The sequence below is a fragment of the Piliocolobus tephrosceles genome, chromosome 1, assembly GCF_002776525.5.
Source record: "Piliocolobus tephrosceles isolate RC106 chromosome 1, ASM277652v3, whole genome shotgun sequence".
In the NCBI taxonomy this organism is placed as follows: Eukaryota; Metazoa; Chordata; class Mammalia; order Primates; family Cercopithecidae; genus Piliocolobus; species Piliocolobus tephrosceles.
In genome coordinates, this window is record NC_045434.1 from 62,817,453 (window position 1) to 62,845,376 (window position 27,924).

Below are 27,924 nucleotides of genomic sequence, written 5' to 3' on the forward strand. Positions count from 1 at the left end.
ACACAGACACTCCGCACCACATACACACATTACACCACACACACAACACACCCCACATGCACACACCACATACACACACACTACACCACACATACCACACACACCCCCCCTACACAACACATCACACATCGACACACCACATACCACACTGCACACCACATACACACACATTACACCACACATACTATACACACACCACACACACACCACACTACAGGTACACATGCCACATACCACACACATGGACACACACACATACATACATACACACCCCTCGCACCACACACCACATATACACACATTACACCACACACACTATTCCCACACCCCTCACACACAACACAAACATATACACACACATTACATCACACATACCACACACAGTACTCATACCACACACGTACCACACACACACCACACACGCACACACCACATACTACACACAAGCACACCACATACACCACATACACAGGTCACACTACATACAGCACACATGCACACACACATACACCACACATCATACACATGCACACCACATCCATATGCACATCACACCACACGGGCCACACATGTACATACCCACACACCACATACACACCACACACATTACATCACACACACATCACACATACACACATGCCACCTACACCCACCCACCCACACACTCATGCTCAGACCCCACCCATACACACCACACACAAACACACATCATACACACACACCACGCACACTGCAAATGCACGTCATACTGTACACACAACATACACATCACACATACCACATACCATACACATACCACACACACACAGCCACATCAAAGACACACACATACCACATACCACCCCCCCTCCACACACACAACACACACCACCACCAGACACGTACACAATCTTGGTACAGGCCATTGACCCTCTGCAGGAGTTCAACTTCCTGCCTAGCCTGGCCCATCCCCATCGCACATTAGGGAGCTTCCCAGAGTGCGCACGGCCCACCGTCACGGCTAGGCTGCCACACACCTCTCAGCCAGTCCAGTGTCACTGCCTGTGTGACTGTTTTGTGGACCCCATTGGACTGTGCGGTCCCAGGACTCCCACACCATGGGTGCCGCCTGGCGCCTGACCTTGCAGGGACCTGCTTGAGGTATTGCCTGTGGCTGGTGGACTCACGCAGCGAGGGTTGGGGACGTCTGTTGAGTGGGAGCAAATGGCAGGAACAGTCAGCATTTCCCAAAATCCCCATGGGCGGTTTGGCATCCACCCAGGCCCAGCCCAGGTTTATTTGGTGATAAGATTTGGTTTTGTTTTTTTCCCAAGCCGCAAGGGCGTGTGCCACCCAGAGCCCTGGCCTGGATTACCTCTGTTGTTCAGTGGCAGCCTGGAGCTGTGCCTCACAGCGGGGCTGTGCTGGACACAGGATGGTCTTATTCATCCTGGCCCTCTTCTTTACAGGGATGGTGATGAAGGACTCCAGGAGTGCTGCCTGTACACCCCCATCCAGGCTCCAGTGGGTGCCACTTGTCCCGGCCTGAAGTCACAGCCCCCAGATGCTGCCTTCCTCTGCCAATCCCTATACCTGCTGGGGTGGGCACCGAGGGCCAGTCCTAGACTTGGGAGCAGGGTGGGAGTGGGGTGGGGGTGGTGCACAGGGAGGGCCTCTATGTGGGGGTTGGCTCAGTTCCCTCTGCTTGGGGGATGGGTTGAGGTGTCCCCTGGTTGTGACAGAATGGAGGCTGTGGGTTCTCAGCCCCTGCAATCCCCACCCTACGTTTCGAACATTCTGTCCTGACTCCTGAGTCTGAAGAAGGTGCAAAATGTGTGGTTTGGAACTCGCGTTGAATCTCAGCGTGGCTCTGGCTCTTGCAGACTCAAAATCTTTTCCATTCTAGCTGCAGTGTGTCTGAGACTCATTGTTTGCTAAGGATTGATTTCATGAATGAGTGACCTGCCCTCAGCGGGGCCCATCCTTGATTGAAGGCTCTGTTGTTGCTGTCTTGAAACTCTTAATAATGTCTGAACAAGAGACCTGGCATCTCCATTTTGCCCTGGGTTCTGTAAATTATGTAGCCAGTCTCGGTTCACTTTTAGTTGTCTGCCTTTTAGTATCTTTTTCATGTCAAACCATGTAGATGTATTTTTATAACTATAAAATCTAAGTAGCACAAAAGATAAAAACAAAGAAGGACACATTTATTATTTGTTGTGACCTTTAGAAATGGTCCACATGTCCACTGCAGTGCACAAGCTGCTATATACATGCCACACTTGACAATCCAGTCTGCCTGACTCCCAGGACAGCCTGTGTGATGTGCAAAATGCCATTCCTATGAGGGTGCATCATTTTTCCCTGGGACTTCTGAAGGACACAGATAGAGCTTGTGCTCTAGGCCGCGCCCCCCCCCCCCCGCGCCCCCGTTCCTGTGCTGGCTCCATGCTGGTGTCCAGAATGAGCCAGTTCACACTCCAGAGCCAGGTGCGGGGAGAAGCAGCTCCCAAACTCCCCTGCTGATCTCCCCCTGACTCCTAGGTGTACCTTCTAAGTCAGATGACACTCACAGGCTAACATCCCCAGCTCTGCTTGGAACTCAGGAAAGGAGACTTCTGGGTAGAAGAAAGATTCTGCGGTGGGCATGGACTTGGCCATTGAAGACCCTGAGAGGACATCTTGCCCACCCTCTCCAGGCTGGGCCCTGTCTGTGCTGCCTGGAGCCGGAAGCAAAAGATACCAGCCTTAGAATCTGCGGGGATGGAGACTCCATGAGCTTTCTTGCATCTCATTCTAGCATTTGCCACAGATGCTGATTTCTTGCCTGAGTCATGTATATTGAAGTTTTTGCTCATTTCTTACTAGGCTTAAGAAATTGGAATTCTCTGCCTCACAAATCCCAAAGGGCTGAACATACCCCCCCCCCCCCCAAGCCCTTTAACAAACTTTGAGCATCTAAAGGACAAAACCCCAGCTCCTAAAGCGTTCATGAGCACCCACTTTGTGTTCAGCCTGGAAGAGAAGGAGCACTGCTGCCCTCTGGTGGCCAGGCAGCAGAGCATCAAGGAGCCTCCTAAGGGAACTGGGTCGTCTTTGCTTTGTCTTTGGGACAGTAGCTTTGAGTCTTAGGTCAATGGATGTCCTTTCACTGTTCCTGGAAAATGGCAAGCTTGTTCTTGCCTCAGGGCCTTGGGCCTTGATGCTCCCTCTCCCTGGAATGTTCTTTCTCCAGCTCTCAGGTGACAGCTGCCTTCTCATTCTCTAGCCGTCAGACCAAATGCCACCTCCTCAGGGAAGCCCTCCTGGACCACTTCGTCTAAAATAGCAACTCATCCCAGCCCCTGCCACTCTATCCCATTACCCTGTTTCCCTTTGTTTTTAGCACTTACCTGCTATTTGGAAGTATCTGTCTAGAGTCTGCATCCATTGCCTCTCTCCCTCACCAGATGTCGGCTCCAGGAGGGCAGGGTCCCTGTCTGTTTTGTTTGTCACTGGACTTCAATGCATTGTACATAGTAGATACGCAAAAATACTTGTCAAAGAGGTAAATAAATGCATATCAACAACAGCTACTAGATTTAAGCACAGCTTCTGGTCTCAAAACTGCACTGTGATACAGGCAAGGCAAATATCACCCCCACAGGACAGATAAACAAATCGAGACTCAGATTTATGTGAGTTGCCTGAGCACCCAGCAAGGAGGAATGAGCCAGGGTCCCTTGTGCCTTCTCCTGTGCTCCCTCAGTCCTCTACCCTGGAGGGAGCAGAGGGGGTCTCAGGCACGAGAGCTTCTGCCAGGAGGTGAGGCAGGCCCAGCAAGTGGGGTCCAGAGCTTTACTCCTTAGTCTGCTTGTTGAGGGAGGCTGAGCTGTGCCATTGTCCAAAGCTTTGCTTGTGGCTGAGGGGTGTGAGGTGGGAGGGGGTGAGGAGGGTCTGTCCACAGGAAGATGTAACCAGACTCCAGTCAGTGGCTGGTCTGCGGAGATACGCGTTCTGGAGCGGGAGTGTTTGAGGGGTGGACGGGTGGGGAAAGGTGAAGCCACTGTGGAAACTGTGACTTCTGCAGGGCCAGGGTTGGGCCGTGACATTCCGGGCTTCACCCAGACTCTGTCACTATACTCAGCCTGAGCCAGGGGCTGCCCTCTGACTCTGGGCCCAGCACCGGGTCAAGGGCTCTGAAGCAGAGCCTAGGTCCCCTGCGCTGTGCTTGGGCAGGCAGTGGGGCTGGAGGGTGATGGTTATCTGTTCTCAAGCCTGGGATGACCAGGCCTGGGGCAGGCTCTGTTTCTGGGCGTCCAGAGCAGGCGTCCGGAGGTCAGCAGCATCTGCTCCTTGACTGGTCTGGTGAGAGTTTGATGGATTCTGTGAGGTGATTCTCTAAGATGCTCTGGTACTGGGGAAGGAAAGAGAGGCCAGCATTCATGTCCTGAGGTGCAGAGAGCACCGCCCGCCCTTCATTTCTTAATGGGCCTCAGAGCCTGGGCTCTTGTTTCCTCCCCATTGTACTTCTGGGAAACTGAGGCCCAGACAGGGAAGCCACTGGTGTTCCCCACCCTCCTTCTTCCCTGTGTCCCCTCCAGCCTCTTCCCGGGAGCCCAGAGCAGGTCAGTGTCTGAATTAGTGGCCCAAGTCTCCTGACCTCCAGCCGTGTCCTGTAATTTTCCATTCTCCAGAGGGGACAGCTGAGGTATCATTTGGGCTCAGGCAGAGAGGTGATGGCCACTCCTCATTTCTCCTGGAGACCTCTTCCCGCGAATATTCCAATACCCCCAACCTCCTTTTCATTCTGCCCGTCTCCCAGCTTCCCCTACTCGTGCCTGGAAAAGCCCAGTCGGTCCTCTGTCCTGGCTGCGTCCAGGGAGCCCTCCCCAAAATGGACTCAATGTTAATCCTGGGCCCTTTTGCTTCTCCAGCCTCTCTTGTCCCAACAAGGGTTCAGAGGAAGCCCCTTCTCAGTCTGCCAAGCTTCTGCCTTTCCAGCTGGCTCCACTGCTCACCAAGAGCCTGCCCCCCGACCCAGTTCAGGGGCTGGGGTGATATGGAGAGGGCCCTTCTTTAAGCAGATGGGTTCCTCAGGCTGAAGGGTTTCTTCTTCAGGGAATCCCATCTCTTCACGCTGCTATGGCCTCCGCTAGTCACAGAGCTCAATCTCCTTCATGTTCCTCCCACAGCCAGTACTGTGGGCCTCGGGGTGAGTGAGGAGCATTCACTCTGTGTGGAAAGGGTTTGTGCTACATTGGCGTGGACCTGAGCAGGGGCGGAGCCTCCTGTGTGTCACGCAAAACTGTCCCTGGCAGTCCATCTCAAGCGTCCTTCTCAGGGGGGCAACTTCCAGCGACAGGGGTGCTGCCTCCTCCTCTCTGCTTTTAATCTCCCTGGCAGCTCCCAGGCTCAGGTCAGACACCCAGCTGGCGAAGGCTCGTGATCCTGGACCTCAGGAGGTGGTGTCCAGCCCTGCCTCCTGCACCTTGGTGATGCTGGGCCCCCCAAATACATAAGAAGATCCCTTGACACCTCATCACTCCCTGCCATCCCCAGACTGAGCAGTAATTTAACCCGATGGCGCAGAGCTCGTGATGCTGAACCTGGGGTCCAGTTCCAGTCCTTCGTCATAAAGTTGATTCCTTGGGGATCCCCCATCTCTCACCCCACCCTGGTAGGATCTTGGGACCAGCAGAGCAAGTGCCATCTGGGGTAGGTGTGAGAGACGTCCGCATTTGTTGCATGGGCAAAGCCTGAGGTTTTCATGCCAGTGTTGCCCTAATAACATCCGCACCCTCCCCGGGTCCAAGTCACCGCTGAGCTCTTTCCATTAACGACATCATTTTCACTGACAATGGCAGCATCTTATTCCTCAGATTTTCTGCAAAACCTCCAGGCCATAATTAGGTTTCTATGTCATTCTGTTCTCCAGTCCCCAGGCCTCTTGACAACTTGTGAATCTAACCGTGCAAGTAATAAAACGCTATTCCAATGCTTGCAGCATCAGTGGGGGTGTGACTGTGGGAGTCTGTCCCTGTCCCCTACAGTGGCCCAGTGGCCTTGCCTTAAGTCCTGCATCCTGAGGACCATGTAAAACTGCTGTGATTCACCGAGCAGCCACCAGCCGGCCCGCTTCCCTCCACTGGATGTGGTGATTCTGTCTTTTTCCAATTAACCCCAAAAGAACTGGGCCTCTAGGCGATATCTCATGCTACTGGAGCTGGGCCTGACAAGCCCCAGCAGGGATGGTATTGCTAACTTTTCCTCCCCCTCCCCTCCCCCTCCCCTTCCCCTCCCCCTCCCCTTCCCCTTTCCTCCTTTCTTTGACAGGGTCTCACTCCTATGGCCCAGGCTGGAGTGCAGTGGCATAATCACGGCTCACAGTGGCCTGACTTCCCGGGCTCAGATGATCCTCCCACCTCAGCCTCCCAAGTAGCTGGGACTACAGGCACATGCCACCATGCCTGGCTAGTTTTTTTATATTTTTAGTAGAGATGGGGTTTCAACCAGGCTGGTCTCAAACTCATGAGCTCAAACAATCCATCTGCCTCGGTGGATGTAATCCCAAAATGCTGGGATTACAGGTGTGAGCCACCATGCCCGGCTGGCATTGCTAACTTTCTAGGAGCAAAACCTCACCACCCCACATCTTTCAAAGCTGGTGGGTATCTCCTCTTTAATTATTAGGGCATCCTTCGTCATATTTTGTGATAACTAAATACCCTAACCCTTGAATGTGGCTAAATTGGTTACTAAAGTAACCTACCTACTCTGATTTCTTTCAGAATGTTAACTGAACACTTACACTGGTCTCTTTTAGAATATTAACTGAACACCTACTCTGGTCTCTTTCAGAATATTAACTGAACACCTACTCTGGTCTCTTTCAGAATGTTAACTGAACACCTACTCCGATTTCTTTCAGAATGTTAACTGAACACTTACTCTGGTTTCTTTTAGAATGTTAGCTGAGCACCTACTCTGGTCTCTTTCAGAATGTTAACTGAACACTTACTCTGGTTTCTTTTAGAATGTTAGCTGAACACCTACTCTGGTCTCTTTCAGAATGTTAACTGAACACTTACTCTGGTTTCTTTTAGAATGTTAACTGAACACTTACTCTGGTCTCTTTCAGTATGTTAACTGAACACCTACTCTGCTCTCAGCAGGTGCCTCACATATTGCTCTTTTTACTACAAGGCTCACTTGCAGAACTCAGACGTTTCCACCTGGTGTCTTGAGGAACCTTGAATTCAGTGTGCTCATGTGGACGTCATTACCCCTTTCTCTCATGAAGCCCTGCTTTCTCCTTTGTTCCCTGTCTTGTTTGGCTCAAGGAATCACTAATCCATTGTCCTTTCATTTGCCAAGCTAGAAACCTGGTCGTCAGCCTAAACTGCTCCTGTTCCTTTCTCCCTGCATCTGACCATCATCAGCTCCTGACGTTTCTACCTCCAAAGTCTCTTTAATTCACCCTCACCTTGCCAGCTCTATCCTCCCACGCCTGGACTATTGCAGTAGCCTCTTCATCACCACCCATGGAGCCCATCCTTTCGGCAGCACGAAGCTCCCCTGCTGAAAACCCTATGACACAGCTCCATTGTAAAACAGCATGTAATGCCCTCTCTGCACTACAATAGTATTTTATTTAACCCTCACAATAACCTCATGGGGAAGATATTATTATTTGTACTTTAAAGTTAGGGAAGTGGTGGCTTAGGGAGGCTGCGTGACTTGCTCAGGGACGCACAGTGAGAGTAGAGCTGAGTACAAAGCCAGATTGTTCCAACTTCAGAGCCCTACCCCAGCTGGGGGCTCACTCCTTATTGCAGAAGCACCTCCCACATCCTCCTCTCAAAACACCCTGGGCTGGAGCAAATGAACCCACAATCTCCCTGGGAAGGAAGGGAAGTTCCTTATAGGAAATGCCTTTGAAAACTTTTCTTTGACTTCAAAATCTGTATTTGTAAACTTCTGTTTCATCTTAAGAATCGATGTGAATTTTACATTCTATGCCCAGTTAAGTGTGTTTGTTTTTATGTGAAAATATTTCTCCTTCAAATTTCTAAGCAAAAAAGACACTGCAGAAAGTTGTGCCCTGTTGGGTTTCAAGGTCCTGGGTGAGCTCCTGAGTATCCTGGGTGGCCTAGCAGTGCCATGTGGAAGGCGTGGGCCTGTGGTATGGCGTCTGAACTCCTGGTCAGGCTTCACCAGGCCTTGGTGGCCTTGCTGGCTTCATCACAAACTCTGTCCCCATGCTCTGACATTCCTCCACGCCAGGTTTCTTCTTCTTGCCAACAAGACCTACAGTAGGTGTCTCCTGTAAGCCCCATGAACTCATGCCTGGGTCTCTGGCCTTGGCCTTCTCTCTGCCCTTCTTCCCCTCCGGCTTACACCCACCATGGCCTACCATCTCCACCTGCAAACTGTGAATTGCCTTCCAAACCTTCTGACATGTCACTTCTCCGAGCAGGCATCCTCACTCATCCTCGCCACCAGCTGCCTGGGAGTCACCTTCTTACCTTAATCACACCCCCCACAGCACTCACGTCACTCCGGGACAGTCACTTATGGATATCTCACTCCACTGACCTCAAGTGCACTGAGGGTTGTATCTCCAGGTCTAGCCTGACAACTCAATGGATATTTATGGACTCAAATTATTTTCGTTTTATAGAGAGGAAATGGAAGCTCAGAATAGTCATATGTCTTGCCAAGGCGTCCACTTGAGAGCACCAGGGCAGGATTCAAATCCAGGTCAGTCTGACCGCAGGTACTACACCTGTGACTTCCAGACTTCTGATCAGTGCGCATGCCCCATAAACATGGGGGACTGACATGGATTGCTACCCATTTAGTCTTTTGCCAAGAAAGGGTGTTTAAAAAAAACAACAAGCAGACAAGCCACTGTCTACTAAACAGCACCACGTCATAACAGCGACAGAATCAGAAGGTCCTAATTTACCCACAATACAGTAGGAAGGACATCATTTGAAGAAGAAAGGATACTCCTTCCCCAGATAGCACAGGTGCTAACCAGGCACAGACACGGGCTGTGGGCTGATGGACGCTTCCTGGTGACTAAGCATTTGGCAGTCGCTGCACTGTGCTTGTGGAGGATTATTGATCAATATCACCACCAAGGGCAAACAGCATTCCTCAGCGATCCAGGAGGACGGCAAGAGCAGGCACGCCTGTGCTTCAGGAGCAGACTACACCGCCCACTTCTTGACCAAGCACTAACAGATGGACACCTCGCTGCTTTCCCTTTCCCGAGACAGTGAGGGCTGGGGGGGGGAGCAGAAGAGCCAGTGAGGGTCAGGGGAACCCTAAGATCAGGGCTCTGAAGCCTGAGGATGCCTAGCTGGGATCTTCTCCCTGAGCAGCCGCTAGAGGGAGCTGCTGCCTCTCTCTGTCTGGGACAACCCCTCACTGGGGCCTGGAGAGCTTCTTTCCAGAGCCGCTGCAGAGGGTATCCCAAGGGGGCGGTGGATGCTTCCACATAGGCGAAGCCTCCAGTTCCCTACCCTTATTTGCCCATTTCCTCAATTCAGAACCATTGCTGCGATGATCCTTTCCCCTCTCCTAAGAAGCCCATGTTGATGAGATGTGGCAGAACGATGACACAAGCTGAGCCCCTCCCCCTGCCAATCCCAGGGCTTCCAAACTCCACACCAGACTGACGTTAAAACCACGCCACTGCTTCCAGGCAGCCTTCCGTGGTCTTCCCCACCTCCTTGCAGAATTCAGATGTTTTCACCTGGTGTCTCAAGGAACCTTGAATGCAATGTGCTCGCATGGACGTCATTACTCGTTTCTCTCATGAAGCCCCTGCGTTCTCCTTTGTTCCCTGTCTTGCTTGGCTCATGGAATCACTAATCCATTGTCCTTTCATTTGCCAAGCTGGGACCCTGGCCATCAACCTAAACTGCTCCCTTCTCCCAATCCCTTCTTCACTTTCCCTCCTCCCCACCCCCTCCCCTGCCTTGCAGCATGGGCTGTCCGTGTGCCCCTCCTCTAGGCCCTACCCCAAGTCCTGTCCCACCATGTCACACTATTACAATCACTTAGGGGCCTATCTCCCTGCCTCTTCAGACAGAGGGTCCTGGGGCCTGTACAGTGCCTGCCACACACTCAGCACATTCTTGACGAACCTTCATACCTAGGGGTCTATGTCTGTTCATCTTTTTGACTGGAAGATGTCAGCAACTCCTGCAGGTTTGGTATTTCACTTGGGTGAATGCCTGGCACCTCCTGCCAATGAAGATTAGACTAGACCATCACTTCTCAAACCCTTCCTCAGTTAGGATCTCCAGGGCTGAGGTACAGGACTGGAGTGTTTAGATACTCCACAAGGGATTTGGTTAGTTAGCTGGATTGACAGACTGCTGACTGCACGCTCTAAGGTAGCTTTCTACCTCTGGCATTCTGCGGTTCCAGACCTGGAGTGCTGCTGAACCCATTCCATGGCTAATTAACTGAGATGATGAGCAATCCCGTCCCACCCACAACCCTGCCCGTACCCTAGATGTTCTTCTCTGGAAGCGCCTGAGACCCTCCCCAATCCAGGGGGCAGTCTTAGCAGGTCTTGCCACCACAGCCACTCACCCTTGACAGAGCCCGACTGGCCAGCATCTCAAAGGCTTGCACCACGTTGATGTCATTCTTGGCACTGACTTCAAAGTAAGGAATATCTTTCTCTTTACACCAGCCTTGAGCTACTTCCTGGGGTACCTGAATGAGGGGAAGAAATAAGCATGGTTCCTGTATTATCATCATCGCTATCACCACCATTGCCACCATCACATCCTCACCATCCCCAGCAGGCCCACCACCACTCCCACTTATTGAGAACCTCCCAAGTGTCTACAACTTTACGTATAAATGTAGGAGGTGGGAACTGTTAGCTCCATTTCACAGATGGAAAAACGGAGGCCTGAAGAAAAGAAAAACTTGCCCAGAGTTTGTGAGGTTGAGCAGGATTTGAACACAGGCCTGGTGGAATTACAGCCCACTGCACTTTGCTGCCTTCCTAAGGCCTAAACTAAGAGCTTCTTCCACCTTTGCCTCCTTTGTCAGTCCCTTCAAAGGGAGCTGCGCATGAGAGACACCAACCAGGAAGGGCTGGAACTGAGGACTTTCTTCTCCAGCCCAGCTGAGGAGGCTCACACTCAGGAGGCCTGTTGCTGGGCAGAGACTCGGGTCTCGGCTGACCCTGCTTCCCCAGGGTAGGGTCCTAGGAACAATTAATAAGCTCCTACTATGGGCCAAGGCACTGTGTTAAACGTCATTTTATCACGTATGAACTCATCTCATCCTCTTCATAACCCTGTGAAATGGGCATTGTCAGTTCCACTTTATAGACAAAAACACTGAGGCTCAGAGAGGTTCAGCAACTTGCCCCAGATCACACAGCTGAGAGAAGGCAGAGCTTGGATGCGGCCCCAGCTCAGTGCTCCCCCTGACATCTGAGTTGCCCTCTACAGGGCGCTGCATAAGAACCATGCCTCTCCTTTTCTGTCTTCCTCTGGGAGCTCAGGGTCAGGAGCTCAGCTCTTGGCCTGGCACATGCGAGCCACTAGGCACAGGCTGAATGACTACATCTCTACATCTCTACTCAAGTGCAAACGGCGTTCAATTTGTGATGTTGGCCTGGAAATGCTCTGGAAGCCCTCTGGGTTACTTCCAAAGACAATTGGTATGCCGAGTTTGATGTCTAATTATTTGGGGAAGGGGAAATGACCACATATTGAGCATTTGCTGAGACTGGTACTTTATAATCATCATTTCAATTAGGGGAGCCAAGGTCTTTTTCATGGAGAAAGGACCATTCCACCCCTCTCTCAGAACACAGTGCAGGCCGAGGCAGATCAAACCCTGCCCCTGTTTAATTGTCTCTGTGGCTCCTGCAGGTCCTGGGAATGTCTGTCTTACTGGGATAAAAAGTCCCAGCTGATCTCAGCTGACCCTTTCCTCTGACTTACCATGACCAGATCCACCCAAGTGCCCGGTTATGACAGACTTTTTAATCTCATTTCTCCCTGCTCTCTGTTTGGTTTCGAATGACTGCATACAGACTCCGAAATATCATTGTGATTATGTTGCAAATTAACATTCTTTTTACATCTCCCCCTCCTCCCACCCCAGCCTCAGAAAGCCGGGCCTGGAAAGACAGCTACCCAGACAGTATTTTTCACTTTTCTCTTCCAATCCCAGAGACAATTTCATGATTTTTAAAATTGTCTCATCTTTTATTTATAAAATGAAAGTTATTTATAATTTAGGCTCTGACTCTGAAAATAAGCTCAGGGTGTGATAGCTGGGGACTTGGGAAGTATGACAATTCTGCAAGTATTGCTTGCATTAATGTTGCTTTTGGTCGACAATATACTATGGACATGTCACTTTTCTGGTTACAATTTTGCTTGTTCATTGGAAGCCAAACATTTGACAAAATTAGTCCAGCTGGCATCATTTTATTTATGATGCTTTTCCATCTCATGTGCATTTAAAACAATCGATTATACAAGTGCTAAAATTAGCATGTCAAATACTAATTACTAAACCATTAAACCATCACTAAAAATAACAAAGGATATTTTTAGAAAGCATGATCTTAAGTCTACGGAATCACTGGTAAATCAGAAATTACCCACCTGAGCACAGAGCAAATAATTCGTGCCCCAGTGAATAAATTCCTGGTAGCACAGATGCCAGCAAAGCTGTTCTTTCTAACAAACTATTTTTTTCCCTATTACCTTCTGTAGAAGGAGCAGGGATTTTTTTTTAAGCTAAATCAGTAATTTCTTTAAAATTATTCTGGCTATATATGCCTGTTTTTATTGTGGTAAATATACCTAATAAAATTTACTATTTTTAAATGAAACACTTTTTTTTTTGAATTTTTGTTTTGTTTTGTTTTTGGAGAGACGGGGGAGGGGGGGAAATCTCGCTATGCTGCCCAGGTTGGTCTTGAACTCCTGACCTCAAGCGATTCTCCCATCTCAGCCTCCCATAGTGCTGGGATTACAGATAAAATGTACTTGACTCATTGTAACCATTTTTAAGCATACAGTTCATGGGTATTCAGTACATTCATATTGTATTCACACTGTACATTCCCCACTACTCATCTTCAGAACTTTCTCACCTTCCTAAACTGGCTATATATATATTATAAATATGTGTGTGTGTATTTATGCATGTATATGTGTGTATATATGATGTGCGTGTGTGTGTGCGGCTTTTTTTTGTTTGTTTGTTTTTGACAGTGTCTTGCTCTGTCGCCCAGGCTGGAGTGCAGTGGTGTGATCTTAGCTCACTGCAGCCTCTTCCTCCCGTGTTCAAGAGATCCTCCCAGCTCAGCCTCCTGAGTAGCTCAGAATACAGGTGTGCCACCACACTCGGCTAATCAAAAAAAAAATTTTTTTTTTTTTTTTTTTGTGGAAATGGGGTCTCGACATGTTGCCCAGGATGGTCTCGAACTCTGAGCTCAAGCTATCCCCCAACTTTGGTCCTCCAAAGTGTTGGGATTACAGGCGTGAGCCACTGGACCAAGCTGCAGTACATTTTTAAATACTCATTTTCTTCCTATTAGATAGGAGAAGCTGCTGTATTTTGCCAGCTGCCCCTTGGAGATAATAATAAGGAGGATCATTTCCTCGTTCCATTATTTCCATTATGGAAATCACATCCTTCCCATTATTATTCAGTCTCAGGAAGTCTGTGTTCTGGTCTCCGCCCTGCGGAGGAGGTAATGGAGGCATATGGACCAGGTGGGCGGGTGTGAGCCCGCATATGCGGGACGGGCTCCGAGGAGAAGGCGCCCCACAAGAACGTACCTCTTGGCTCCTTCTCCATGTCAACACCTGGCCAGGGGAAGGCAGAGCCCTGGCTAGGTTTGTGCAGAGTAAAGACATTTGAAGGCTGGCACTTCCCAGCCTCCCCTCTTGGGGCTTTATAATCCCAGGTCTCAGAATTAAAGTCCTTCCGCTCTCTCCCACCCACCTCCTCCTCTCCACGTCCCTGTTCTGATTTCACTATGGCTCAGTGCCTCCTCCCTTCCCCTATCCTAGTCCACCTCCCTACAAACCCCTTCCCTGGGCCTACTTTGTTGGGAGACAGGCTCCCCTCTCCTCCATCCTCTCCTCAGCCCTCCTCCATCCTCTCCAGGGACCTCCCTGTCTGGCTGAACCCTGGCTTTTCCTAGAGTCATGCTTCCCGAGCGCCCCCTCTTGCCCTCCCCACTGGGACTATTTGCAGACTTTACTCATCACAGATCCCAGAGAGGGGGCTGGCTTGCCTGGTGCCTCACTGCCTCTTTCAAACCTTTGTTCTTCCTCTCTCTGGACACCAAAGCTCACCCAACCCTGAGGCTTGGATTGGACCCCCTCTACTCCCGCAAGTCAACACCTGCCCTCCTCACCTTGCCAGATGCCCCTCATTCACTAAACACTTGCCATCTAGTGAGGCTTCCTAACCCCTCATCACACAGCGGCCACCTCTCATGGTAGCCTCAGAAATCCTTTGCTGCCCACATTCTCTCCATGTCAGCTTCTTCCTCTCAGGACCTCTGTAAAAGAAGAAACCTGGTCTCCTGTGCCCTGATCTCCTTTCCCTCAACCCCCTCAGGCCCTCCCTCCTGCTGCCCTGCTCCCCAGCCTCTGCCACCCCAGCCCTGGCCCTTCCGCCTTCCCTGGTCCCTCTTCTTTCCTTCATGGTTTCTTGGTGCCCTCACAGCTCTGTCCTTCCTCCTCTCTTGGTTGGAAAAGCCCTAGTCCAAAGTTCCTTGCTCCTGGCTTGTACCCTACACAGACCCCACCTCAAACTCATGGTCTCCTCCTTCGGTGGAGTCCTTGGTGTCACCCATCAGATCTTGTCCTTGTCCCTAAGTAGCTCCTCCTCCCACTTCTCCCAAGAGTAACTGGCAAAGCTTCCTCATGATTCTTAAGCCTCGTATTGGTTTCCTCCCTTTCAACAGAAGATGGCATGTCTTATTTCACTGACTCTTGGTCTTGAGCCCCCCCAGCTTCCCTCCTCCCACCCTACAGACATGAAACAAGATGGACGTTAAAATGAAAGTTTTGGCAGAGGCACAACAACTGGACAGATGTCAGAGATAAAGCAGGTGGAGACAGTCCACCCTGGGTACATATTCCCAAAGGCTCATGACCAAGACTCTCTTGGATGACTTGAAATCCCACAACATGGATATAAAAGGCTTGAAAATGAGGATTAGGAGGGATGTCCTTGGAGAGAGTTATATTGTGGGTACAACTACTCCTGCTTCTCCCAAGAGAAGGAACAGGTAAGGACTCACCTCTAGCTGAAAGATGAGGAGAGTCATTAATGTACAAGCCCTGGAGTTTGGTAGACATGGTGGACTGGTGTCTGACACATACCTGAGGTATCTGAGGCAACAGGCAACAGGGCAGAGAGAGAAGAGGCTGCACTGAGCACCAGCTTACCCTTGTCCCCCAGTGGAGCCTGAATGCATGTGTGTACCTTGTGAAGGATATGTGGATGCAACAGAGAGAGAGAGAGAGAGAACAAGGGAGAGAGAGAGAGTGCACAACAGGCTGGGGCCTGCTAAATCCCACTCAGAAACTGCTTGGAGGAAAAGGTGACCCCCATGGGGTGGGGATGCTGAAAGCTAGGGGTTGGGGAGGAGAATGCAAGACTCTTGTCATGGGAGGTACAGTGAAATGCTCCCAGTGGAGACTTCCAAAGGACCCACACGAGTGACCCACAGAAGAAAGAGCTTGCAACACCTGTCAGGCCAGAGAGTGCGAGACTGTCTTTTTTTTTTTTTTTTTTTTGAGACAAAGTCTCACATTGTTGCCCAGGCTGGAGTACAGTGGTACGATCTCGGCTCACTGCAACCTCTGCCTCCCTGGTTCAAGCGATTCTGCTGCCTCAGCTTCCCAAGTAGCTGGGATTACAGGCACCCACCACCACGCCCAGCTAATCTTTTGTATTTTTAGTAGAGTAGGGGTTTCACCACGTTGGCCAGTCTGATATTAAACTCCAGACCTCATGATTTGCCCGCCTCGGCCTCCCAAAGTGTTGGGATCACCGGCGTGAGCCACTGCGCCCAGCCAAGACTGTCTTATGATAGTACCAGTCAAATTAGAATTGCCCTGCTCTCCTGACCTCTTCTCCCTCTTCCTGCTTTACTCTTGACAGGGTCTGAAACTGGAATTACCATCCCAGATAAGAGGAGGAAGTGTGGACATCAAGCTTGGCCGTGAGATTCTAAGGACCTATTCCCTTTCTTAGACCACAAGGTTCTCACCCATAGCTGGTCCCAGTGGGGGAAAAAATGGAGACACCTTGCCTTTGAATGAACTTAAGACCTTGCTTATTATCTGAGGCTGGATATTTGTAATTAGAGAATTGACATGGAGTTTACAACCTGAAGTGACCACGGAACAGATGACTCCTAGATCTCTATTTCCAGCACATACTTCTCCTTTAAAATTTCATTCTTATGCATTCCAAAGCCTGCTGGCCATTTCCAACTAGTTGTACAAGCTCCTCAAACTCAGCATGTCCAAACCAAAAATGTTTCTTTCTCTATGAACCAGAGGCTCTCCCTTCTGTAGATGGTAGCTCAGTTGGAAGCACCATCCCTCCCTCCCTTTCTCCATGCATAAACACACTTCATCATGCCAAATGATGCCTCATTTCCATTGCTTTTCTCAATTTGAACCATTGTGAAAATGCAGTTCAGACATGATGATCCAGTTCCCCATTACTTTTCTCTATTTGAAACACTAAAAAGAGAAACTTGGTTTAAACAGCTCTTTTTGGTGGCATCTGGACTTTTGGCCCAAGAGCATCTTTTACAAATTCAGTCTGCCATATTCTTTCCTCATTAGTAGGCAAAGATTAAAAGTGCTGTCTTCTCAGTACCCTGTAATGGTAAACACAAGTGCGGTCACTGTAGTCACAGGGCAGACCAGCTGTTAAGTGGTTAACCCGATGGTCTGGAATATGGTTCAGCTAATAAAAAAATTTTACTTCCCCAGAAAACTTGTATACCCAAGAATTTATAACTGCAGACCTCCAACTCGACCCTAGGCAGAAACCCTGTGCTACAGATTAATTCAAATTCCACTGAGACCTGCCTCCTGCCTACATCTGATGCCTTAACTCCTCCGTTTCCTGTCTCTGGACAAAATTGCCTTTAGTTCTCAGTTTATATCATGCTGTTTATTCAGCCCAGAACCCAACTCTTCTAGGAAGCTTGTCCTATATTCTAGGCTTGGGTAGATGCCCCTTTATTGTGGTTCCTTAATGCCCAAGGTATATCTCTATTATTTCATTTACCATATTGTATCGTAATTATCATTTTATTTTATAATGATCTTTTAAAGTGTCTGTATCCACTACTAGACTGTGAAATTCCTGAAGTAAGGACTATGCCTGATTCAGCTCTGTATGTGTGGGACCTAACACTGTGCTGGGCACATAGTGGATGCTCATATAATGTTTGTTGAATGAATAAATGAATGAACAGTACCTTCCGGTCTGCCAGATCGATCTTGTTCCCCAACAACACCATGGGGTAGGACTGTTCCATGGGGACAATCTTGGCCAGGACGTCACCCCGCCAGATATCCAGGGCTTCAAAAGACTCCAGGTCGGTGACATCAAAAGCTAGGATGCAGCCATCGGAGCCTTTGTAGAACGTGGACACCATGGAGCGGAATCGCTCCTGACCGCCCGTGTCCCAGATCTGGAGGGGAAAGCAGCCGCCCCATGGGACTGTGATGAGTGGCTGGAAGGTGGCCCAGCTGGGTTACATCATGTCAAGGCTTCTTGTGCTGGGTAGGGAGCAGCAAGCCCTGGTACAGGTTCATATGGTTCTTTCACACCGAGGCATCTTGACCCTCCCACACACATACATTCCAACACCTTTGCGGTAACATGTAACATCCTGAGAGTAATTTCACATCCGACCTCTCATTTTTCCTCTGGGTCATCAAGGTGGGAATTGTTATTCCCATCTGACAGATTTGGAAACTTGGACCTTGGGAATGTCTTGCCTAAGATCACCTGCCAAGTTTTCCAGAGAACCTGAGACTAGGCATGGGGACTCTCAACTCCTGGATTAATGCCCTTCCTTCTAGATCAGGCATCAGCTTTTTTTTCTATAAGGAGCAGATAGTAAATATTTTAGGCTTTGCAGGTCATTCTGTCTCTGTATGCCAATTATTACTCAACTCTGCCACTGTAGTGCATAACATGATAAGTTAACCAATGGGTATGGCTGTACCCCAGTGCAGTCTTATTTACAAAAATAGGAGGTGGACCAGATTTGGTCCATGAGCTGAAGTTTGCCCATTTCTGCTCTAGACCTTTCTAGCTCTGGTGCACATTGCTACATGAGTGGCTGTTGGGGCATGGGGCGGATTTTCAGTGTATGTACTTTGAAGAGGGAAAAGGAAGGCTGCTCACCTGTAGCTTCAAAGTTGTGTCACCCAATATGATAATCTTGGAGAGAATGCTGGCCCCCAGTGTGGTCTGGTATTCCTCGTAAAACGTCTTGTGCACATATTGGTGAAGGAGGGAGGTCTTTCCCACACTGAGGAAAATTCCAGACACATGTGAACACACACATGCAAACACACGTGCACATGCTTCCATACCATTCTCAGAATCTCCCCAGGCCCCTCTTGCCACTGTCTCTCCCTGAGATTCTGAATTTGAAATTTCTGTGGTCCATGGACCATACTTTGAATAGCAAGGGAGTAGGAAATGGTTTCCAGAAGTAGAAGCCAAGCAGAGTGAGCAGAGTAGTCTGGAGACAGTGGAATATCTTACAGTGATGGTCAGGTTTTTTTCTGTGTGTGTAGGACGTGGGAGGACAGATAGATGCTAAATGGCTTGCCTAATTCACACAGCTGGTTACTGCAGAGTCACTGCAGATCTAGGACTAGAAACCATCTGTTTACATAGAGCTTCTTTCTCCCAACTAAGCTTTTTGGAGGGTGGGATACGGTTGCTGGTGTCACTCTGAATCAGAAAGGGACCTATGGGAGATGGGAACACACCGGGAGTCTCACTGTCCTTGGGTGAGGGGCTGCTTCCCAACTCCCAGAGCTGAGCTTGGCTTACCCAATGGCTCCGACGATTATGAGTTTCAGGTCCACCTTCTTCCGGGGATTCATGGAGGGGCTTCAGAGCCTGTAAGGAAACAGAGGTCATCCACATGCTGGCCCCAGTGTTCCTTACAGCCATTGTCACTGAGTGTGGCCTCTGCTTTCCCCTTTTCAATGGGCAAGTTACTGCCCTGGAGACTGGGTGGGGTTCTCCGAAAGAGGCACATAATTCAGCAATCTTCATACATCTTCTCCCTCACTTTCTCTGGGGGCCTCCCCAAAGCTGGAAGGGTGGTGACCCTCCAGAACGGGAAAATCTCTCATCCCTCAGCTCTACCAACCCAGCTCTTGGAGGCAGCCTGGAGTGCCAAGAAGGCAGGATCGGATTGAACACAAGCCTTGCAGACAGCGCAGCCTGGAGCCAGGGATGGAGGGGTGTGCAGGAGGAAGAGATGGGGGTGGGCAGGACAAGGGGTCCATTGTCAGGACTGCCCAGAGGCTCTGGGTGGAAGAGTGCCCCTCCCCCAGTCCGAGGTCTTGCTGCAACTGCAGAATCAAAAGGCTCCTCTCTAATGCAGCTGGCAGGGGTGTAATTCATCCATGTTTCTGGAAAGCTATTGGCAGCAAGTATTGAGAGCCTTAAAAATGTTCCCGCCCTCCATTTCTAGGAATTTGTCTTAAAGAAATTATCTGAAATGTGAGTAAAGACTTGTTCAAGAATGTTCTTCACTGTATTGTTTATAAATATCCAACACTAAAGTAGTGGTTAAACCATAGCACACAATGAACTATTAAGCAGCCATTAAATGGAGTTTTTGAGAATATTACAATAATATGGGAAAACGCTCGTGCCCTAGGATCTAAATAGGATCCTAGGATACCTTAAAATCTAAATTAGAAAACAGAAGATGGTAAACTGTACACAAAATACCACCCCAACACTTAAATGAGTTCCCACTTGTATAGAAAAAGGCCTGGAAAGAAATATATTAACAATTCCAGCAATTCCACCACAGGATATATAGACAAAGGAAATGAAATCAGTATGTCTACATTCCCGTGTTCACTGCAGCATTGTTCATAGTAGCCAAGATATGGAATCAACCTAAGTGTCCATCAATGAAAGAAAATGCGGTACATGTACACAATGGATACTGTTCAACTTTAAAAAAAACTTACAATTTATGACACCATAGGTAAACCTGGAGGATCTTATGTTAAGTGAAATAACTCAGGCAAAGAGACAAATACCATATGATCTCACTTGTATGTGGAATCTAAAAAAATTGAACTCATAGACGTAGAGAGTAGAACAGTGGTTACCAGGGGCTGGGCTGGGTGGGCAGTTGGGGAGATGTTGGTCAGAGGATAAAATATTTCAGTTAGCTAGGAGTAAATTCAAGAGATATATTACACAGCATGGTGACTACAGTTAACAACAATGTATTGTATTCTTGAAAATTCCTACTAGAGTTTATATTGTGTTCTCACCACTAAAAGATAAGTATGTGAGATAATGCAGATTACCTCAATTTAGCCATTCCACAATGTATGCATATTTCAAAACAACATGTTGTACATGGTAAGTGTGTATGATTTTTATCTGTCAATTAAAAAATGTAGGTTATTAATTCTGGGTGGTAGGAAATTACATGATTTTAATTTTTTTCTCTATGCCTTTTAATACGTTCTCTCTCTTTTTTTTTTTTTTACAATAAATATGTCCTGTTCCTATAAGAGAAATGTATATGTATGTGTGTGTGTGTGTGTGTGTGTGTGTGTTTAACAAGGTAAAGCAAAACTGTTGTAGGATACACGCTTAACTGGCCCTTTGTTTCACCCATTCATGCACATATGCATATGTACTATCCTGGACTCCTGCGTCGTTTGTCTTTGGATGCACTAAGTTTACTGAGTAAACCTTGATTTGACTCTGCTCAGATGAGGTGTCAAAAGTTGGCCAGCTTGTATTTCCCCTGGTACTTGGAAAAAAGCTGTAAATAGGACATCCTGAGGTGTTGGCTCTGGTTCTCACTTTGCCACTGTGTGACCATGGGCCAGTTACTTCCCCTCTCTGAGTCTGGGCTTTCCAACTGGAGAATGAGCCAGCTAAGCCCCAAAGACTCAAGATGTCTTCTTGGTGAAAAATGCTTTATCTGCTGGAGCTGGACCTCATTGGCCATGAGAGTTGTGCTTGGGACACAAAGTTAAAACGAGAAGCCCCCAGAGATTTAGGATTGTTAGTGTCCCCTTCATGAACCATGTCATGGACTGTATTAGTCTGTTCTCATGCTATAAAGAACTGCCTAAGACTGGGTAATTTATGAAGGAAAGAGGTTCAGTTGGTTCCATGTGGCTGTGAAGGCCACAGGAAACTTACAGTCATGGTGGAAGGGGAAGCAAGCACATCCTTCTTTACATGGCAGCAGGAGAGAGAAGTGTATAGCAAAGTGAGGAAAAGCCCCTTATACAACCATCAGATCTTGTGAGAACTCACTCACTATTATAAGAACAGCATGGGGGAACCACTCCCATGATCTAATCACCTCCCACAAGGTCTCTTCCCCAACACATGCGAATTACAATTCAGATTACAATTCAAGATGAGATTTTGGGTGGGGACAAAGCCAAACCATATCATGGACCAAAGGTGATTTGAAGCTCTGCTCAGAGCTGTTTGTCCCAGGAGCTGGAGTTGGTGGCACTGGAACTTCTGCTGTAACCCAAGAGTGCTGGGTTGGCATGGTGAGCAATGGGTCTTCTTGACGGTCCATCCATTCATGCTTCAAATGCCTACATGCCTACTGCATGCAAAGTCTTGTACTAGACACTGGGAACAGCACAGAGATGGAGCAAATAGGAACCCACCACAGGGAGTCATCAAGGAAGAAAGGACTGAGTGATGGCACCAGAGAGAAAGTACGCAGCACCCCAGGAGAGGCACAGGGAAAGCACTTGAGAATTCAGCAGAACTAGGTCCTGAAGAAATGAAGCATGTGGTTGGGGAGGGAATGAAATAACCAAAGCCTTGGGAACAGATGAATGGAGAATGTGGTCGATTTGCTTCAGGGAAGGGTGAGGTGAAAGGTGTAAAGGAAAGGCTGGAGAGAAAGCAAGATTAAGATGGACTGTGAATATCTGAACAAAGATCCTGGCATTGACTCATTCATTCATTCATTCATTCATTCATTCATTCATTCATTCACTCAGCAAACATTTCCTATATTCCAACATGTAGAAGAAGGCAATTCAAGGCTTGAACCTGGGCTGGCATTTTATAACGGATGCTGCTGTCCATGAGGGAAATCAGTCAAAGGAGAAATGGTTCAGAAACCCCTGAAAAAGCATGGCTCTCAAAGTATTTGTTATCACTTTGGAAGGGGCCTAGGAGCAAAGGGAAGCTGTTTCCTAAAGACTGATACAACATGCTAACTTAGCTTTAAAAAGCAACACAATGCCTTAGAAAGAAAGTCAGAACCAAAGGCTGGCAGGAAAAAGTGGGAGAAGCAGCACTGGCTGAGCCCCTGCAGTGGGCTGTGCTAAGTATTCTACCGAGGGCAGGCCATCTTCACCATCACCCTCTGAGACAAGTACAACCAAGCTCCAAGAAGCTGAGTAATCACAACTCACCCAAGCCTGCACGGGGGTAAGTGGAAGAGCTAATATTTGAATCAAAGGCTGAGAAGACAGGGTGCAGTGGCTCAAGCCTGTAATCCCAGCACTTTGGGAGGCCGAGGTGGGCGGATCACAAGGTCAGGAGTTCGAGACCAGCCTGGCCAACATGGTGAAACTGCATCTCTATTAAAAATACAAAAAAAAAAAAAAAAAAATAGCTGGGCTTGTTGGCGCACACCTGTAATCCCAGCTACTTAGGAGGCTGAGGCAGGAGAATCCTTTGAACCCGGGAGGCAGAGGTTGCAGTGAGCCAAGATCACGCTACTGCACTCCAGCTTGGGTGACAGAGCGAGACTCCGTTTCAAACAAACAAACAAACAAAAAATGCTAAGAAGACTTTCCTGTGTCATGCCTCCTAATCATCAGAGTTTGAACCCATAGAATCTGTGTGCGCAGGAATCTAGGGCATTGGGCTCAGATTTGGTGAATTTCAACAAAACCCTAGGAGAGTTGGAGAAGACAGAGAAAGGCTGCCAAAGTGGCAGAGAGGTACAGTGGGGGTAGAGAGAACTGGAGTTGCCCAACAGGAGCTATATGTAAGGACTGACCACAGGGTCAGAGACACAGCATGCTAGGCAGAGGGCAATGCTTTCACACGCTGTCACAGGACCATGCAGCAGTGCTGGAGTACATCTCATGTTACAAGCTAACATTTGTTTGGTGGGCACTGTGCTGAGGGCTTTGTGAATACACAAATACACAATAGCATTGTGAGGGTTAAACAAATTATACATTATTATAATACACTGAACACATAGAATACAATATTCATAGAATATTGTTATACATTTACTGGCACAAATTAAGGACTCAAGAAGCGTTAGCTATTTTATTGCACACAAAGATAGCCTGTGAGATTGATACTATTATTATCTCTGTTTTACCATTGAAGAAACGGATGCTTAGAGTGGTGGTTAAGCAGTTCAGCCCTAAAGACAGGAAGCCTGCACATGTCAGAGCGGGGTTTGAAGCTGGGATTGGAGTCCAGGCCTAACCCAAGAGCCGGCTCTCTTAACTACTGGGTTCTACTGCCTGTAAAACTAGAATGAGACTTACATGCCCTGGGCCATAGTGCCCCTGTTAGAGAGCTAGGGGCTGGATGGGTGAGGGTTTGATGTAGGGAGGCCAGCAGCATGCTTAGGAAGGGAAAGCTGGGGCAGGACGAGGAAGGTAGAAGGTATGTGTGAGACACATAACAGTAGGTCGCTATGCACAATGTGTAAAGCACTCATAGATAATAAAAGGCAACACACCTATCAAAAATGGGCAAAGAACATGAACAAGTTACCAACTGAAATCTTATAAAGAATTAGTAAGCTTTGAAAACACACTCAACCTTACTATCAAGGAAATTGACATTTCAAAATACCATTTATTTTCACCCAGTAGAGTGGCAAAAATTTAAAAAGATTGATGACAATGTTTGGGGTTGCAAGTGTGTTGGGGAAACACTCTTGTATATTGTTGGTAGAGTATGAATTAGCATGATCTTCTTGGAAGACAATTGGACAATATCAAAACTTAATATGCATACAGCCTAGGTTCTCATTCTAGGAATCTGTCCTACAGTAATACTCACACATATGCTCAAACACATATTTGTACAAAGGTGATTGCTAAAGCCTTGCTGTAATCTAACTGTCCATCAGTATGAGACTCTCTACATAAAGTCTGATCCATTAATACTCTGGAACAATTGGCAGTTTTATTTTTTATTTATTTATCTATCTATTTAGAGACAGGGCCTCATTCTTTTGCCCAGGCTGGAGTGCAGTGGCGTGATCATAGCTCCCTGCCACCTCAAATTTGTGGGCTAAAGTGATCCTCCCTCCTCAGCCTCCCAAGTAGCTGGGACTATAGGTGTATGCCACCATGACCAGCTAATTTTTTATTTTTCATTTTTTGTAGAGATGGAATCATGCTTTGTAGCCCCAGTTGGTATCAAACTCCTGGCTTCAAGTGATCATCCCACCTCGGCCTCTCAAAATGTTGGCATTACAGGTGTAAGCCACCATGCCTGGCCAAGGGCAGTTTTAAAAAGTGGGAAGCTATACATGAGGCCTGTAAGTAAGAAAAAAGAAAATCACTGAATGTTTTATATGGTGTGATACAGAAAGCTAAGGGGAGATATACATTAAATGATTCATAAGAGAGATGGGAAAGGTAGATTAGAGGCTGAGAGTTATCGTTTTATGTTATATATGTTTTGCTTTAAAATTTGTTACACAAGCCTAAGTTGTTTTTGTAATTTAAGACTATCAAATAATGACTTAACATTTTTTTAAAAAGACGTGTGGATGGCAGGCCAAAGTAATTTGAGTGTGATTTCAGACAGGACAAATTCCTTCTGTGGGCAAGAGAGTGAGGCCATCTGGTGCCATGGAGTGATCGTGAGTTCAGGACTCAGAATTCTCATCCCGGCTCCACACATTTGTGACCTTGGGTGGGTTACTGAACCTTGGGGCATTTGTTCCCTCATGGGTAAAATGGACATCACTTGTGGCTGTGGCTTCCTCTGCAGGTGACATGTGTCATGATCTTGTAGCACAGCAGGGTCTCCAAGTTGGGAAGGATCCAGATAATTGTTTACCAACTGGGAGGGGGGTGAGTCTAGAGGCCAGGGTCCTGGTTGGTCATGCTTGCCACTTCCTATGGTGTAAACACTTACACCATGGCTGACTTCAAGCCACCCGCATGGAGCCTGCTCCAGTATACTCCTGCAAGGACCTCAAAGGTCATTGATGCCAAGCACCACCCTGTGCTTGAGTCATCTCTTCCACATCCATGAAAGGTAGAGCCAGACCTGCCCCATGGAGCTGCCTCCTGCTCCTAGAAGTATTTCTCCTGAGGGCCACACAAAAAGTGCTCAAGATCCTTGTAAGTTACCTGGCCTTAACTTTGGACTCCTGCATCCCACCTCCTCCCTGCTTCTTTCCCCTGGATGCTCCCTCAGGGTGTGCTGCCACTGCAGGTTCCCCTACCCCATCCCAGAAGGGTAGGAGTTTGCTGAGGCTGCTATTTTATAAGAGCCTAGTCCTTGGGCCCAGTGTCACTAGGAGCAACGAGAGAGTGACTGGGACCAGGTCTGTGGGAAGTGGGGGTGGCTTATGGGGTGACACAGGCTGGCTCACCTAGGAGGCACATGCAGATCTCATACAGTGGTTGGAGTCCCTTTCCATGTCATCTCTGCTGGGCTTTGGCAGTAGCTGTCTTTTTAAGCCTCATCCCACCCACTCAGCTGACTCAGATGCTTCAAACCAGGGAATCCTCCTAGAGGCCAGGCTGAGTCATCCTCTACAGTTAAGTAACAGTGAAAAGCAAGATTGAAATGCAAGACTCTGCCTTCTGCCAGCCCTGGTCCACACAGAGCAGAACTTGCAGTGACTCACTCCCCACTGGAGGTCCCTAACTCTTTCCCCTTCTTGCCTAGCAGCACTTCCAAGCCTGGAGTCCTGGTCCTGCCCATTTGCCAAAGCTACAGGGTAGCTCAGCCCCTGTGGAGTTGTTGCCAAGCCCCTGGGCCTGGGACCAGCCCTCCAAAAACATTGGAACCCCCTTCGCTCTCACTTCTCACTTCCTTTCTCTCCTTACCCCGCTGACTCCAACCTGAAACCAGGCACAATCTTCTGTCCCATCCGTGTTGGGAGGGGTATCACTTCTGTTGACAGGAGACTAGTGAGCAGGGGCAGGTGAGGATTCTGAAGCAGACAGAGTCTCCCGCCCCCATCATACTATCTTACTAGGCTCTTGTCCACTTTCAGCACCTTCCCTTCCAATCCCATACTTTGGAAAAGGACAAATATATCCACCCTAAAAAATAATGGGACCTACAGTCTTGAAAGCAAAGTTTGTCTGTGAAAACAGGCTATGTAGAGAGCACAAGGCTTTGTTACCTCCCAGTAATGCTCACAATTCTGCCTCACCCACCTCAACCCTAGCAGGTCTAGACCTGCTCCCTCTGGGAAGTGCACCTACAGCCCTGGTTTCAGGAGGCTCGGTGCTCTTGTCCTTTAGGTTATTTGTGGGTCTTGTCTCCTCGAGTAGACTGTCCATTCCTGGAGGGCAGGGCTGTGCCTCACGCCTCTCCGTATCCCACGAAAGAGCCTGACCAATGCTGGGATTCTAGAGGTTTCCATGGACAACCACCCATCCACTCATCCATCCATCTGTTCATCTGTCCGGCACAGGCAGTGTGTGCTTACTAAGCCCCAGCACTGTGTAGGTCTAAAGATATAGACAAGTTACTATCTCCATGGGAACTTTTTGGTGGGACATTGATCTGTAAGCCCAAAGAAATTATTTGTATTAATACATAATACCTAGCAATTATAGAGCACTTGCAGTTTACAAAATGCCACTGAAGCCCAGTGGATTCCTGGGTCAAGAACAACTAGTTGGTGGTAAACTGGGTATAGAACCCAGACCCGTCCGACCCTATTCATTGGCTCCCCTGGCATTGCAGCACTGGGCAAGGAGAAATATTTATGATTTAGAACAGGAGTGACAATTTCCTACTCCAGGGGCTAAGTTTCCCCCGATGAGACCCTGGCCAACACAGTTGCATCCCAGAAGGCACTCTGTCAATGTCACAAGGGGACTCTGGGTGCCAGCAGGGTTTTGCTTTCAACCAGGGCTCTCGTTTCTGGCAGGTCCTGCAGGTTTGAGGCAGCAGCGCCGCCCTCTTCTGACAGGGCCAGCAGCTGTGTCCTGGGACTGATGGCCTCTGTGGGTCCCCGAGCTGGGCCCCAGCTCTTCGCACGGGCAGGGAAGTCCTTTCTTGCTGCCACACCCTGGGAGCTTCCTCAGGGTGGGATCTTTGGGCTGGATCTAAACTCTGAAGCTGCCAGATTGGAAATCTCATCCTTGCATTCCCTGCCTCCACTCCTCCACCCAAACACCCAAATAACTCCCAGGGCTGCGGGGGCAGACAGAAGCACTGAGACAAACTCCCGGGGCACTTACAGCTGTGGCTGCGCAGCACTCGGCCTCCGCTCTGAGGGCGGGTGGGAGTCCTCGCTCAGTCTCCTGGTCTCTTCTTAGAGCGATGGTCTCAGCAGGGCCAAGCAAAAGGCTTTGGGACAAAGACGGGCCAAAAAAAACTCTGTTGAAGCCACGCCACTTCCCTCTGAGTTTTCCTCCTCTCCCTCTCATGCACAGACTTGGGAAAGTTGCAAAAGAG

At 48.6% G+C, this 27,924-nt stretch overlaps 1 protein-coding gene and 1 long non-coding RNA gene across 2 annotated transcripts in view; one reads left to right on the forward strand and one right to left on the reverse strand.

The window, feature by feature from the left end:
* The window catches only part of LOC111522734, a 41,445-nt gene extending 37,896 nt beyond the window's left edge, over nucleotides 1–3,549 (forward strand). The window contains exon 4 of the long non-coding RNA XR_002725313.1: nucleotides 1,449–3,549. This is a non-coding gene — a long non-coding RNA (uncharacterized LOC111522734). The remainder of the gene's footprint in view (nucleotides 1–1,448) is intronic.
* Nucleotides 3,514–27,922, reverse strand: RAB7B (RAB7B, member RAS oncogene family). The gene is made up of 6 exons (XM_023186910.2): nucleotides 27,708–27,922; nucleotides 19,087–19,155; nucleotides 18,427–18,553; nucleotides 17,489–17,704; nucleotides 10,573–10,698; nucleotides 3,514–4,375 (listed from the first exon to the last, which is right to left on the reverse strand). The coding sequence occupies exons 2-6, from the start codon at nucleotides 19,137–19,139 to the stop codon at nucleotides 4,298–4,300; spliced, it is 600 nt and encodes a 199-aa protein (XP_023042678.1). The 5' UTR covers nucleotides 19,140–19,155; nucleotides 27,708–27,922; the 3' UTR covers nucleotides 3,514–4,297.
* Between the last annotated feature and the right edge of the window lie 2 nt (nucleotides 27,923–27,924).